The sequence below is a fragment of the Meles meles genome, chromosome 8 (assembly GCF_922984935.1).
Source record: "Meles meles chromosome 8, mMelMel3.1 paternal haplotype, whole genome shotgun sequence".
In the NCBI taxonomy this organism is placed as follows: Eukaryota; Metazoa; Chordata; class Mammalia; order Carnivora; family Mustelidae; genus Meles; species Meles meles.
This window is the reverse complement of record NC_060073.1, coordinates 55,281,282-55,296,026: the sequence shown is the minus strand read 5'-3', so window position 1 is coordinate 55,296,026 and position 14,745 is coordinate 55,281,282. Positions and strand designations below refer to the sequence as shown.

The following is a 14,745-nucleotide window of genomic DNA, read 5'->3' as shown; positions in this document are numbered from 1 at the left end:
TACAGCCGGACACTGGATACAAACTGCAGTTTATTAAGGCTCCAGAGTGAGAATTGGCACTTGGTTCTGTGCAGTGGCAGGGGTGTCAGTAGAACCCAAGAGAGCTGGGCCCAAACAATTTGGAGGGACCTCCCCCATCTCCCTACCTCCCAATAAATAAAGTCTCAGCTCCACCTCAGGGTGCTGGTGCAGGGCAGAAAGCCCTCACTGAGGAGAACCCAGGGCTGCTGCCTCCTTATTTCTCCCCTCATTGGACCTGTCCCCAGGTCAGTGCCCCCACAGAGCCTCTGTGGCATTGTGCTCTGACAGAGCTGGGTGAGACGTGGGACCTGCCCCCACTGGGGGGGTTCAGGATGGGAAGCTGGCCTCCCCCGTGGTCAGTCATGGTCCTAGGCTGCCCAGGGCAGGCTCAGATGGGGCCTGCATTGGGGACACTGTGCGCATCCCAGGTCGGGGCCCAGCCTGGGCCACAGCTAGATGTGCAGCTCTGTGTCATCAGGTGGCTCCAGGCCAGACTCTGCGCTGAGAGCTGAGGCTGAGGGACCCTGGGCTACCCCAAATGGTGAGACAACGGGTGACCGAGCAGCCAGAGGAGAGAGTGAGGGTGAGAAGCTGGGAGACATGGCAGCTGAGGATAGGGAGCCTTCGTGGCTGATAGGGGAGCGGTGAGAGGCTGGTGGGAAGATGGCCCGGGTTGCTGCCGTGCTGGCTGGTTTCGGGGGCACAGACTTGGCTCCTGGGTGGGCCACAGCAGTGATGAGGGGCGGTGGGTCAATACGGGGAGCCGGGGGACATGGCCGAGCTTCATCCTTGAGCCGGGCAATCTCTGTGAAGACACTGGCCAGTGGCTGGAACTGAGGGCACCAGCTCAGCAGGTAGTCCCAGTTATAGCTGCCACGGAGCTCCTCCTCACCAGCCACAATGGCTGTCAGTGCACCTGCCACACATGGCTTGCCATCTGCTGGGAAGCCATAGTCCCCGGTGGGTGCAGGGCTCAGGCCACAGCCCCCGAGGAAGGCTGTGGCAGTGGCTGGTGGGCCCTCTTCTCGGTACAGAGTGGCTCCTGTACCTGGCAGCAGCAGCCCTGCCTTGCGGCCCTTATACCAGGTGTCAGGGGCAGGTGGCTCACAGGATGTATCGCTCAGTCCATCTGCATCTTGCTGGATGCCAGAGTCAGGGCCACGGGCAGCCAAGGAAGAAGCCACACTGGCCACACGTGGAAATTCATTGATCATGCGGATCTCATCATCCTCTGCAGCCTCTGCTGAGCCTCGGCCACTGGAGTGTGAAGGGTCCAAGGAACCACCTCGGGGGTAGGGCCCTCCAGCTCCTGGCCCACCATAGCTGGGGAGTGTCTGGTGATAGAGGTGCTCTGAGGGCGGTGGGCTGGGTGGCTCTCGGCCTAGCTTCTGCAGAGAGCCACTGGCCAGGGGTGCTGCCTGTGACATTGGACCAGGTGCTGCCTCAGCCTTGCGGCTACGGGCCCGCACCAGCCCCAGGACCAGGGCTGCAAGCGCAAGCACCACCACAACTCCTAGGGAGGCCGCCACAGCCCCCACCAACAGCAGGTTGAGGTCGGGTGCCAGGCCTAGTGCAGTGTGGGTGATATCCACAGTCACGGGCACTGTGGCACTCCGGGAACCGGGCAGAGGCCCCCGTGCCACCACCTCCAGCCTCAGCTCCCGTGGTGCCTCACGCCGTGTCCGGCCTCCATTCCCAGAAGTGCCTGTTCCACTGCCTGGTGCCCGGCTGTCCACTCGAAGGTACAGGGCGCCTGTGGTCTGGTTGATACCAAAATAGGGGGAAGAGGTGGCAAGGGAGTAGAGCACCAGGCCATCAGCACCTCCATCCTCATCTGTGGCCTGCACATGACCCAGGCTGTAGCCACGCCGGGCACCTTCTGGCACTTGGAAGTGGAAAGCTGGAGCCAGGAATACTGGGTCATATTCATCCTCCCCTGTCACCAGCACTGACACAGTGACAGAGGCTGAGAGATTCCCAGCATCGGCAGCACCCACCAGCAGCTGGAAGCTTCCGGTGTGCTCATAGTCAAAGGCCACTCGTGCCCGCAACTCCCCTGTTGAGCTGTTCAGTGCAAATGCCTCGCGGCCCTCAGGTCCTGGCCCGGCCTCCAGCAGGCTGTAGTGGAGCCTCCCGAAAGCCCCAGCATCCCCATCAATCGCATGCAGAGTGGTCACAAGAGTGCCTGGAGGCTGATTCTCTGCCAGGCTCGTGCTGAGCAAGCTCAGTGGGAAGATGGGGCCATGGTCATTCACATCCTGGACCTCGATGGTCACTGGTGCCAGAGCAAAGTGTACCCCAGCAGGGTCAGCAGCCTGCACTACAAGCTGATGTCGAGCCTGGGTCTCACAGTCCAAAGGGCGGGCGAGTCGCAAGGCACCTGACCTCTCATCCAGTTCGAAGAGGCCAGAAGGGTCGCCTGAGCTAACCGTGAAACGCACAAGGCCATGAGGACCTGGGTCAGCGTCAGAGGCCTCCACATGCAGCAGCTCAGCTCCAACAGGTGTGTCCTCGGGAACTGCCATGCGGTATGATGCATGAGTGAAGACAGGGGGGTTATCATTGACATCCAGCACAGTGACAGTGACAGGCACGGCTGAACTCCGAGGGGGCTGCCCCCGGTCAGCTGCAGCCACAGTTAAGTTGTACTGGGTTAAACTTTCAAAGTCTAGAGGCTCAAGCAACACCAGGCAGCCCAGTGCCTGGGGGCCTAGTCCACTACCTTCCTCAGTCTCAGCCAGCCGGGGTTCCAGCTGGAAGACTCGGCCCCGGTTGCCACTGACAATGCTATAGTCCATGGTGGCATGGGTGCGGCTTCCATCGGCGTCTGTGGCCTCCAGAGTGAGCAGGGTGGAACCAGGGGGCAGATCCTCAGTCACAGCCACACGGTAGTGTGGCAATGTGAAGCTAGGGGTGTGGTCATTCTGGTCCTGCAGCTGCACATGCACTGTGGCTCGTGCTGCCCGGCCTGGCATCCCATGATCTCGTGCTTCCAGCACCACGTCCACCACTCCTGGTCCCTCCCGGCCCAAGGCCACTGTTCCCACTGTTGTGAACAAGGTCCCTGAAATGAGAAGGGAGTGGAGAGAAATATGCATTCAGCACAGCTTGTAGGTGAGCAGAGGGGTGATCCTTTGGGGGCCTAAGAAATGGCTTTGCAAGTCAGACTCCATGGAATGGCCTGTGTGCTGGGAGTTTATGGAATGATCTCCAGGATTTATGAAATGGCTTTTGACATGCAGTCAGGACAGAGCTTAAAATAGAGACAGGGTGGTGGTGGGGTATCTTCCCACTGGGTCAGAGATCCAGGAGTTAAGAATTCAGGAAAATTCTAGGAATGGAGTCAAAAGATGGCCGGTCATGGTCAAAGATAAGGGGGTCAGATCCTGGGAAGGACGTACCATTGTTGGGGTCAACACTGAAGCCCTCAGCAGGGGAAGCCAGGTGGTAGGAAATGTGACCATTGGCACCTGAATCCTGGTCAGTGGCAGAGACGGAGAGAATGGCACTGCCTGGAGGTGTGTGTTCAAGCAGTGTCACCTGGGGAGTGAGGAAAAGTGTTTATGGCCAAGTTTCCCAGCGGCCCTATTGTCCACTCAGCCTATGTTCTGGAGCTTGGTCCCATGAAGCCTCCTTGGCATCCATCATCCATGCCATCTTGAAGCCCATGCTCAGTGTCCAAACTTCCCACCTTCCTCCATTTCTGAGCATAGGATGAAGAACCTGGACACAGTTCTAGGACTTGGAGGGTTAGTTTGAGATGGGACCCTCTCATCCTCAGGTCAGTTCCAACATCCAGCCCACCTCAGACACTTCTAGCCTTGCCACTTCCACCGTGAACAACCCTGGGCCCAGGTGTGGGGTCAGCTCGGGGCATCAGTACCTGGTAGAGGCTCTGCGAGAAGGCAGGTGCATTGTCATTGACATCCTCCACAAACACTGTGAGGTTAGCACGGCCCTCATGAGGCCCATCATGTGCCAGTAGCTGCAAGTGGTAGCGGTCACATTGCTCAAAGTCCAGGGGGCCGGTGAGGGAGAGGCGGCCTCCATAGCGACCTATGCTGAATGGATCCTGGGGTCCAGATGGGCTCAGCACATACCACAGAACCGGTCCTGAGTCCACATCATTCCCTGTTACCTGTGCAATCTCTGAGCCCAACAGTGCATCTGCAATATATGGGACAAGTGTGTTTGGCATGGTCCAAGACACCCCTGGAGCCCAAGGGTGGGGTAAAGTGCTGGCCTACCACCCTCTGTAACTCTCACTTTACTGAGGCCTCACCTTCTGACACTTGGAGCTCCCAGGGCAGGGGGATGGTGGGGCGATTATCATTGGTGTCGATGACCATCACCGTCAGGGTAGCTGAGCCCACTAGGGCTGGGCTTCCTCTGTCTGTGGCCATCAGTACCAGCCTGGACACAGAACACAATCAGGGATGGGGCCTGGGGATAAGGGAGAACCCTGGGCAGGGCTAGAAGGACTCCTGAGAGTCTGGGAATCTGGGGGACTCAGGATGTGGCCTAGAGATTGAGAGGGATTCAGGGCAGGGCTTGAAACTGGATGGAGCCAGGATGGGTCTTGGGATCTAAAGGGCCAGGCCTTACTGTGTTTCAGCCCAGATCTCACGGTCCAGGATGGCTGTAGTAGTAATGGTGCCTGTGGCTGGGTCTACGTGGAACAATCCCCGCACTGGCTGGGATGCGGCCAGGCTGTAGGAGATCTGTCCGCTGGGGCCTTGGTCTAGGTCATCTGCCTCCACCTGGTGGGAGGAGGAGGCTGCTGGCACTGGGCTGGCCATAGACAAGTCTGGCCAGCCCTGTCCCCCATCTTCCCATCATATCCCACACCTGCAGCAGGGGTCCCTCCAAGGGCCTGGACTCAGGAAGGAATGCCACGTAGTGGGGACGCAGGAAGCGGGGAGCATTGTCATTGGCATCTTGCAGGGTTAGGGTCAGCACGGAGAAGGCAAAGGCTCCCCCGCTCTCTGCTTGCAGCACCAGTCGCAGTCGTGGGTTGACTTCGAAGTCCAGCCCCTCTGCTGATCGAACAGTGATGGCTCCTGGGGGGACGCAGAAAGCATCTCAGATAGCCCTTGCTTGCCCTGGAGCCTCCCTCTCTGATGCCCCTTCCTCAAGGGCAGACCCTCCCCATCTAGGGCCTTTTCAGGCCCAAAGAGTATCTTCCCCAGGAGCCTGTTGTCTCACAGAGCCCCTGCTCCTGCCCTTTACCTGTACTCGGCTGGATGGAAAATGTCCCTTTCTCATTCCCACTGAGAATGCTGTAAGTGATTGGTCCACTTGAGCCCCCTGCATGGATAGCCTTAGGGGAGACAATGGGAGTCCCTGCAGAGAGGATGACATTGGTTGGACTGGGAACACTGAAGGAGTTTATAAGACATTTTTAGTGAGTAACCCCAGCCCATCCAGGGATACAAAGCTGGGAGACATGGTTGAGGACCCACCTGGGGGAGCATTCTCACGGAGCATGGCTTCACTACTAGCCCGAGGAAAGCGAGGTCCACGCTCAGACTCCCCCTGCAACCCAACAACGACCACACCAGTGGCAGAGCGAGCTGGACGGCCAAGGTCAGTGGCCACGACGAAGAGGACACGATCCCGGGGGCCCGGGGCTACAGGTGAGCGAGCCACACGTATTTCACCAGTGTAGGAGTCCACAGTGGTACCAGGAGGTGGCGTGCCTGCCAGCCGGTATAGGATGGAGGCATTAGCACCAGCATCACGGTCTTCAGCTCTCAGAGTGGCCAGAGCCAGGGTCGGGGTGCTAAGGCTGGGGCCTGGGCGGGGCAGGCGCAGTCTCAGGGGACTGGTGGGGAAGATGGGTGCATGGTCATTGACATCACGCACAGTGATGGTGACAGGTACCGTGGTGCTCAGGGGCCCAGCAGCTGCACCATCCACTGCACTCACAGAAAAGGCATAGCTGGGACACTGCTCTCTGTCTAGGGCTGTGGCTGTGCGTAATTCCCCAGAGCTGGGCTCTAGGAGGAAGACTCCTGCTGCACCTGTACCCAGGTAGTAGGTCACACGGCCATTGGCCCCAGCATCAGGGTCATGAGCCTGTAGCTGCAGCAACAAGGACCCTGCAGGTGCATCTTCAGGCACCTCCACAGAGTAGGAAGGCACAGGGAAGGCTGGGGCATGGTCATTGGCATCCAGCACTGTCACTGTCACAAGCAGAGTGGCACTGAGAGCTGGCTGGCCTCCATCCCGGGCCTCTATCCGCAGCTGGAATGCTGGCTCCACCTCTCGGTCTAGTGGCCTCATGGTTCCAAACTCCCCAGAAGCTAGGTCTAGGACGAAGGCTCCTAATGGGTCCCCATCTGCAGAGAAGTACATGTGCACATAGACAAAGATGTGTCAGTCCATGGGAGTGAGGGTGATTCATAGGCAACAGTAAATGGGAAGGGGTAGAGAGGAGAGAAACTGGGAGAAAGGCAGAAAAGAGAACCACAGATGGTAAAGGAGAATACTATAAAGCAGCTGTTCTCAGAGTGTGGTCTGGGGACTCCTTTCAGGGAGTATATAATCAAAACTAGTTTCTAGAAATATTAAAACATTATATGTCTTTGTTAATTCTTAGTATCTCACAAATGTACAGTAGAGTCAGAATGCTGCATGACAAGTGATGACATCACTTGGGTAGTAATGGAACATGTGCTTACAATATCTCATGTCTTCTAGAATATAGAAAGTTTAGAACATAAACGTATTTTCAGAGATTCATTCAGTTTTTTGTTGCTGTTGTTTTAAAGATTTTATTTATTTGACAGAGAGAGAGAGCATGAGCGTGCACAGCACAGGAGCAGCAGGTAGAGGGAGAAGCTGTTCCCCGCTGAGCCCGACATGGGGCTCGATCCCAGAACCCCGGGATTATGACCTGAGCTGAAGGCAGATGCTTAACCGAATGAGCCACCCAGGCACCCTGACTCATTTAGTTTTTACTTGCTTGCTTTTAGTTATGCCTGCTGTAATCTTTGCTGTCCAACAAATTATTTGAACCTCTAATATTTCTTTGTGCCTATAAAGAAATACAGTAAGCAGGATATTCACTGGCTTTTTACAATGGCATTTTAAGATTTTTTTCTCAGCTTTAATATCTAATATAGTAAATATTGATGTCATGTGTTATTACATACATAAATACACATGTATTTATATTATATGTTTGTTATATTATTACATCAATAAATATCGATATCATGTACAAAACTCTTCAAGGTTCTCAAAAATTAAAAATATCAGGGCACCTGGGTGGCTCAGTGGGTTAAAGCCTCTGCCTTCAGCACAGGTCATGATCTCAGGGCCTGGGATTGAGCCCCACATCGGGCTCTCTGCTCAGCGGGGCGCCTGTTTCCTCCCTCTCTCTCTGCCTGCCTCTCTACCTAATTGTGATCTCTGTCTGTCAAATAAATAAATAAAATCTTTAAAAAAAATTAAAAATATCAAGGGTTATTGAGACCAAAAAGTTTGAGAATAAGTGTTCCACAGGGAGAAACAAGAAAGAAGAAGAAAGAAACAGGAAAATAGAAACAGAGACACAGAGGGACATAAAGAGCTGAAAAGTAAGCATAGTAAGAGATACTCAAACACATATATGAATGATTGAAAAGGTAGAAGACCAAGAAAAGAGAAAGGAAACCCAGACACATTGAGGCTGACATAAGCTCACAAGGAGTAGAACTGGGCAAGTGGGTGCTAGGTTAGCAGGTGTGGGACAGTTCTCACCCAGGATGCGGTACTGCAGCTGCCCATTGGCTCCCACGTCTGGGTCAGAGGCCCGCAGCACCGTAAGGGTCTGGGGGTCCTGGCCCTCAGGCACCTCCAGGGAGAGGTGGGCACTCCCAAAGGTTGGGGCATGGTCATTCTCATCCTCCACAGTCACTCGCACTGTGACATGGGTCAGCAGTGGGGGTGAGCCCCTGTCCCGGGCATACACTGTGCGGAAGCAAAATCAGTAAGATGTAGCCTGCTTCTCTCCATGGAGAAACCCACACAACACAGCATTCACACATGTTCACCAGGTGCACATATGAACCAGAAAATGCCCGTCTCTCCACACTCTGCAAGTACATGGGTGCCTACATGTGTACATGCACACAAAAATATACATGTCAGAAGACCTTTTTTTCTTCCCACTTCTCATACCTTACTGCATGCAAGATGGATCTTGGATTAGTGGTAGTGTGACAGAAAAGGCACTCAACAAGGTATCAAAAAATGTGGGTTCAAGTTCCAGCTCTACCACTTCCAAGCTGTGTGTTAGCTTGCACAAGTCACTTAACCTCTATGGTACTCACTACCAATATGCTTTTCTGTTAGATGGCCACAGTATAATCTGAGGGAATCCTAAAGGACAGAGCTGTGGCATTATGTATTTGAGAGTCTGTGCGATCACAATGGCAACAGCCTAGAAGTCAGGTCACCTTGCCATCTGACCAACACGCGCCTCCCCAAAGGGATAGGAAAATGTAACACGCTGTGCTATAATAGGTAGAAGCTACTAGAAGGTAGTTTGGGGGTTCTGCCCAAGTAACACTGGTGCTTACAACACCCCAGGCTTTTGAGATCCAGTCAATGTGTACCTGTCAGGTTGATCTCCTCTTGCTCCTCCCGGTCCAGGGCCCGAAGAGTTGTGAGGACTCCAGTGTCTGGATCCAGGGAGAAGCTTTCACCAGAGATGCCTCCATAAGTCACCTGCCCGTTGGCCCCTGAGAAGGGGCAACATAGAAGGAGATCAGAGGGTAAATATACCCTTTCTTGCCCAGTTACCCTCTCCACTCATCCGCTCAGGTTTTACCTAGGTCTGGGTCTGTTGCCCGCAGAGTGAGAAGAGAAGTACCAGGCAGGCTGTTCTCACGCAAGAGGACACTGTACTCCTGCTGCTGGAAAGCGGGTGCCTCGTCGTTGACGTCAGCGACACTGACCGTCAGAAGCTGCGTGGCTGAGCGCGGCGGGGAGCCGTGGTCGGAGGCCACCACGGTCAGTACGTGCTCAGCTCGCTGTTCCCGGTCCAGGGACCGCACCACCGACAACGCTCCTAGGTGAGCAGTAGGGCAGGTTGGAAAGAAACCTCAACACTCACTTCCCATCAGCACCCTCCCTCGCCCCAACCTCCTCCCTACCCAACTCACCTGTGCTGGAGTGTAACCGGAAGTAGCCGTCCCCACCAGCTGCCAGGCGATAGGACACGCGTGCGGCTTCGCCCAAGTCCGGGTCCCGCGCTATCACGTGCAGCGCCACCAGCCCGAGAGGCTGATCTTCGGGGATGCGCACACGTGAGGGCGAGGCGAAGACGGGCGCATTGTCATTCTCATCTGTGACAAAGACTCGCGCAGAGACTCGCGCTGCACGGCGGCGACTGGCGTTGGCGGGCCGGTCGGTGGCTTCCACGAGCAGCAGGAGGGCGGGTGTGGTCTCCCGGTCCAGGCCTCGCGGCGCGCTGAGGGCACCAGTGCGCGCGTCCAGGCGCAGCGCAGGCACCGGCGGCTCCTGGCGCAGCAGGCGGTAGCGCACGTCGCTGTTGGGACCCGGGCCGTCGGCGTCCGACGCGCGGAAGGTGTACAGCGCTGCGCCAGGGTCCGGGTTCTCCTGCAGCGCCAATGCCAGTGGATCGCGCGCGAAGGCCGGCGCGTGCTCGTTCTCGTCCTGCACGTGCACCTGCACGCGCACCAGCCGCGCACCCGCGCCTCCCGGGCCCTCAGCGCGGACAGTGAGAGCACGCCACGCCGGGCCCGCCTCGAAATCCAGGGGCCGCGCCAGGTACAAGCGCCCCGAAGCCGCGTCCAGCGCGAAGGTGCCCTCCGGGTCGGCGCCGCCCACCAACGTGTAGGTAAGTGCGCCCACCCCTGCCGGCTCTGGCGACGCTACAGAGCCCAACAGGGAGCCTGGCTGCAGCCCTTCGGCCGCTGTCACCGTCAACACAACCGGCACTGGAGCCGCTGGGTCTGGCTCTGAGGGATCCGGTGGGGGCTCAGCGGAGCGAACTGAGGGAAGCACCTGTTGTGGACCGAGGAGGAAGGACAGAATCAGGAGGACCCGTGTAAAAGGGGTCTGGGCTGGCCGGCTGGGTAGCTGGAAGGGTAGTCAGAGTGGCCTGACTAGAGGGCGTAAGGACTCTGAAGGCATAGTTCTTGGAGGAGCTCATAGCCGTGGCTGACAAGAAGTGGACAGATTTAAGGAAGGTCAGCTGTACCTGCACCAGCAGCTGGAGGCTGGAGCTCCGAGGGGGGCTTCCTTGGTCGTGAGCACTCAAAGTCAGTACATAGTGTGGCCGCTCTGCACGGATCAGGGGTGCTGCAATGAGCAGCTCCCCGGAATGAGGGTGAAGAGAGAAGAGCTCTGAGCCAGGACCTGGGAACAGACAGAGGAAGAAGAGTGAAGGCCTGTTTCCCAGAGCTGGGCAGGTCATGCCATCCCCACCAACTTCCTTCTCTCCACACCACTCCCCATACCAGTTAGTGTGTACAAGATGGTGCCATTCTCCCCCTCATCTGGATCCTTGGCCTGCAGAGTTGTCACCAGTGTTCCTGGAGGCACTCGATCTGGTACCTGTGGGGACACACAACTCACGAACAGCTGTGTCCTTCCTGTTCTTGATATCTCAGGTTTAATCAAGTTCCCCTCACTTGAATGCAGGCAGAGCCCCTTTCTTGCTCTCACACCTGTTTCAAGAGCCAGTCTCTCTTACCTACACCTATAGCTCTGTGGGGAGACCCCCCATGACCTCTCACATTTTTTCAGGGCAGGGTTCTGCCACTTCACATACCTGTATAGGGAGGCCCCCGCCAGCAGCCCCAGAAGCTTGCAGGAAGCTGGGGCTGTTGTCGTTGAGGTCGAGTACTGCAATGTGCACAGTGCCTGTGGTACTACGGGGTGGGTTCCCCCCATCCTGCACCTGCACCAGGAGCTGGTAGCTGCTCTGTCGCTCTCGATCCAGGGTTTGGAGTGTGGTCATTTCTCCTGAGAGTGCAGGATAGGGATCATGTATGGGGTAGCTAGGGATGTACAGCTTGAGGCCTGTAGCTGAGAAGCTAGGGTTTAGGGAGTGGGAGGGAATGCCAGGGTTAAAGTCCAGGCTCAGTCCTGGTCCTCATGGCAGGGGTCTGGGGATTCTGTCTGGGTATTCACCAGGCTGAGGATGAGGCTATGAGGTCTCAGAATTTGGGCCCCAGTGCTCACCAGTCTGGGGGTGGATGCGGAAGGCCTTGCTGTCTTCTGACAGCGGTCGCAGGCTGTAGGTCAGACGTCCATTGGGTCCTGAGTCTCGGTCAGTGGCAAAGACCCGGCCCACGCTGGTCCCTGGGGGCTGGTTCTCAGCCACAGCCAGGAAGGTGGGCTCCTCAGACAAGCGGGGACTGTGGTCATTCTGGTTGAGGATGCTGACCCTCACGGTGGTTGTGCCTGTCTGCTGCCCCAACTCAGATTTGGACCCAGACACTGCCATTACCTTCAGTGTGTACAACTCCTGGGCCTCACGGTCCAGTGCTGCTCGCACCCATAGCCAACCACTTTGTGGTTCCAGGCCAAAGGGGCTACTTGACCCATCTGCTGCAAGATGGTAGGTGATGGGGCCCCCATCTGGTGCTTGAGCTTGCACTTGCAGGACCTGAGTTCCAGGGGTGGTGCCTGAGGGCAGGTCCACACGGTAGGTAGGGCTGTCAAAATGAGGAGCCAGTGCACGGGTCCCCAAGTCCTGTACCACCACCCGTAGTCGAAAGTGGCTGGTGCGGGGTGGGGAGCCTCCATCCCGGGCCTCCAGCTCCAGCTCATGGGCTGGCCCCCCTGGGGGCCCCAGAGGTCCCATAAGCCGTACATGGCCTGTAGTGGGGTCCACAGTGAAGGCCCCACCACCCCCAGCAAGCAGGGTAAAGGTGACTCGACTGTTAACGCCTGCATCAGGGTCCAGAGCCCGAAGTGTATAAATGGGAGTCCCTGGGGCAGTGTTTGGTGGCAGCAACACTGTGTCTTCAGGTGCAGGGAAGGCAGGGGAGTTGTCATTCACATCATCCAGCAGCACACGCACCCGAGCTACAGCAAAAGCTGGGGGCACTCCACTGCCTGCCCGCACCTCCAGCTCCAGCACTGGTCCCAGCAGCTCCCGGTCCAGAGGGCGAAGTGTTTGTAACAGCCCTGAGGCCCCATCTAAGGAGAAGAGTCCTCGGGGATCCCCGCCTGATAGGGCAAGAGTCACAGACCCTAAGCGACCTAGGGGAAGGAGAGAGGAGTCAAGAAAGCGATGGAGATACCTACTGAGTTGGGGCCTAGACTCTGATCTCAAGGAGGGCTAAGGACTATCCATACTGTGTCTTTCAAACTATTAGGGGGAGGGGCAGGTGGTGGCAGAGATGCTGGGTGGCACTAAGGTGATACTTCATGTGCCTGTGGATGAAGGCGACTGCCTGCACTGTGCCCAGGGATGTGCTGGGGATTTGAACCTGCATGTTTTATACTGCGGCTATCTATGGTGTGATACTCTAGGGTACTTTGAGATGGGTTATGTTGGGGTGGCTGGGTAGAGCACCAGAAGGGTATAATGATAACTGATACCTGGTGGATTGTGTGCTTGGACTATGCCCACACTGGTGCCTGGTGCCACATCCTCTGGTACAGAAAAGACATACTGTAGTTGCTCAAATACTGGTGGCACAGGGGTTCCAGGCACAATGCTGATGTTGACTCGGGCACTGGGCTCTGCCTGCAGGCCACCTCCATCCTGAGCCCCAATCTCCAGCTGCACCACAGAGTTGGCCCGTCTGGCCAAGGGCCAGGCTACTGTCAACAGCCCTGGGAGAAAGGACAGAAGCAGAGTGCATAAGGAAACAGCATAGAGGTAGAAAGGTTATGGGAAGGGGGGACGGTACTTCATTCAAGTAGGTGGGAAGAGGGGTCTGGGGACAAGCCCTGGGAATGGGAGGGTCCTCACCTGAGTGCTCATCCAAGGCAAAGAGTGGGGGGTTATTGCCAGCCAGGATGTGGTAGGAGAGTCGCCCGTGGGGCCCCTGATCAGGGTCATGAGCACGCACCCTCAGTACGGCTGTGCCTGGTGTACTCTGCGCACTCAGACTGGCAGCATACTCCCGTGGATAAAACTGCGGGGGGTTGTCATTCTCGTCTGACACAAACACTTTCACGTATACCATGGACTTGAGGCCTCCCTAGGGAGACAGGCAGCAGTAAGTCAGATGGGCCCTGTCTCGCTCTGCTAAATGCCCTATCCCAACATCCCAGCCTGTCCACAGTCTGCCCACTCACCCCGTCCACAGCCGTCACTGTGAAGTCGAAGCTTGAGGGCCCCTGATCTCGGTCCAGGGTCCGGGTTGTGCACACATCACCACTGTGGGCATCGATGCGGAACGGGGGAGACCCTGAGGCACCAAGTCCGGCACCCAAGGAATAGGAGAGGAGGCCAAATGGACCACTGTCTGCATCTGTGGCTGTCACCTAGGGAGAGGCTGGGGTGAGTGAGGCCCCTTCTTTTTGACCAGAAGATCCAGAGCTAAGTGGCAATTAGAAGGAGCAGGCCCTGGGCCAGCTGGGTGCCCGGGTCTCTGGAGAGAGGATGCAGAGAGGGGACAAGTAGGACGTGGGCCAAAACCCAACCTCACCGCCTCAGACCTCACCACCTGGTTGAGGTTCCTGTAAGCTCCTAGTCACAATATTTTTGTCAGCCGGTCAATATATAACTTTGTTTTAAGTGTGTTTCTGTTTAAAGACACCTAATGTAATATATATTGTTGATTCATTAACATTGAATCCACAGCCGATGGCACTGTAAGTCACATCTGAATGAAACCTATCTAACACATGTATTATCTTCATAAGGCACATCACAGGCCTCCTGTGCTTAGGAACACTAGGCAGCACTTTAGCACTACACTTGGGGATCATTTTAAAGAGCAAATCACCAAACAAAAGGGACAAAAATGTGAAAAATGTGGCACTAAATAGACCGCAGGAGGGACCGTTGTTTACAGTATGAGCTGAAACATGAAGGCAGAGCGTTGCCTGGAATGTGCCCACCAGTCCACTTGAATTTCTCATCGTTCTGCACATGTCAGGGAATGACTGCAAAAGCTCCATGAGTATCGATCTGAGGGTTACAATAAAATTTTAGAGAGTTCACAAATTTAGAAATACAGAATCTGCCCATGATGAGGACCTCCGTGGAAGTGAGAGAGGGAGAATGGCTAGTCTATGGGAAGTCAAGTCTTAAGTCCAGGGGGCTCCTCAAAACTAAGAAGTAGGGGAAGGCTCTCCTTCTTAATTCTTGGGTATTCCCCAGACTGGCTCAGGAAAAGTTGAACTATTGGACATTAATGTCAGGAGCCTCTAAACATTTCAGAGCCAGGGCGGCAGGAGACACCATTCTGAAAGCTTCTGAGCCCAGGACAGGGCCAGGCACACAGGAATTCTCTGCATATATTTGTTGAATGAGTAGATGGACATTCTGATTATCCTGACAACAAAACGTTCCTTCAAACTAAGTTTTATACGTTGGGTGCACATTAGACCTCTGACAGTGTGTTAGCTGGTGCTGATTGCTGTAGACTGTGACAAAGTACTCTCCGTGGATACAGGGGTCCTAGGGTCATGTCATGTTGTAAGAGGAGGCTGGAGAGTTCCCTCTTCTTAGCCAGAAAATGTTCCTCAGAGAGAAGGCTAGCCAAGGACTTCTGATTGTTGCCCAGGCCCTTGATGGAAGTG

At 55.9% G+C, this 14,745-nt stretch overlaps 1 protein-coding gene across 1 annotated transcript in view; it reads right to left on the bottom strand.

Moving 5' to 3' along the window:
* Positions 1 to 13: 13 nt before the first annotated feature.
* DCHS1 (dachsous cadherin-related 1) overlaps positions 14 to 14,745 on the bottom strand; it is a 35,430-nt gene continuing 20,698 nt past the window's right edge. Inside the window, exons 3-21 of the mRNA XM_046016191.1 lie at positions 13,294 to 13,482; positions 12,965 to 13,196; positions 12,589 to 12,825; positions 11,221 to 12,246; positions 10,808 to 11,001; positions 10,494 to 10,590; positions 10,235 to 10,392; positions 9,174 to 10,038; positions 8,840 to 9,079; positions 8,625 to 8,750; positions 7,768 to 7,977; positions 5,484 to 6,362; positions 5,251 to 5,364; positions 4,870 to 5,081; positions 4,627 to 4,781; positions 4,304 to 4,434; positions 3,905 to 4,188; positions 3,423 to 3,561; positions 14 to 3,085 (exon numbers count right to left, since the gene is read on the bottom strand). Of these exons, the coding sequence (XP_045872147.1) occupies positions 474 to 3,085; positions 3,423 to 3,561; positions 3,905 to 4,188; positions 4,304 to 4,434; positions 4,627 to 4,781; positions 4,870 to 5,081; positions 5,251 to 5,364; positions 5,484 to 6,362; positions 7,768 to 7,977; positions 8,625 to 8,750; positions 8,840 to 9,079; positions 9,174 to 10,038; positions 10,235 to 10,392; positions 10,494 to 10,590; positions 10,808 to 11,001; positions 11,221 to 12,246; positions 12,589 to 12,825; positions 12,965 to 13,196; positions 13,294 to 13,482 (8,100 nt within the window). The 3' untranslated portion in view covers positions 14 to 473. The remainder of the gene's footprint in view (positions 3,086 to 3,422; positions 3,562 to 3,904; positions 4,189 to 4,303; positions 4,435 to 4,626; positions 4,782 to 4,869; positions 5,082 to 5,250; positions 5,365 to 5,483; positions 6,363 to 7,767; positions 7,978 to 8,624; positions 8,751 to 8,839; positions 9,080 to 9,173; positions 10,039 to 10,234; positions 10,393 to 10,493; positions 10,591 to 10,807; positions 11,002 to 11,220; positions 12,247 to 12,588; positions 12,826 to 12,964; positions 13,197 to 13,293; positions 13,483 to 14,745) is intronic.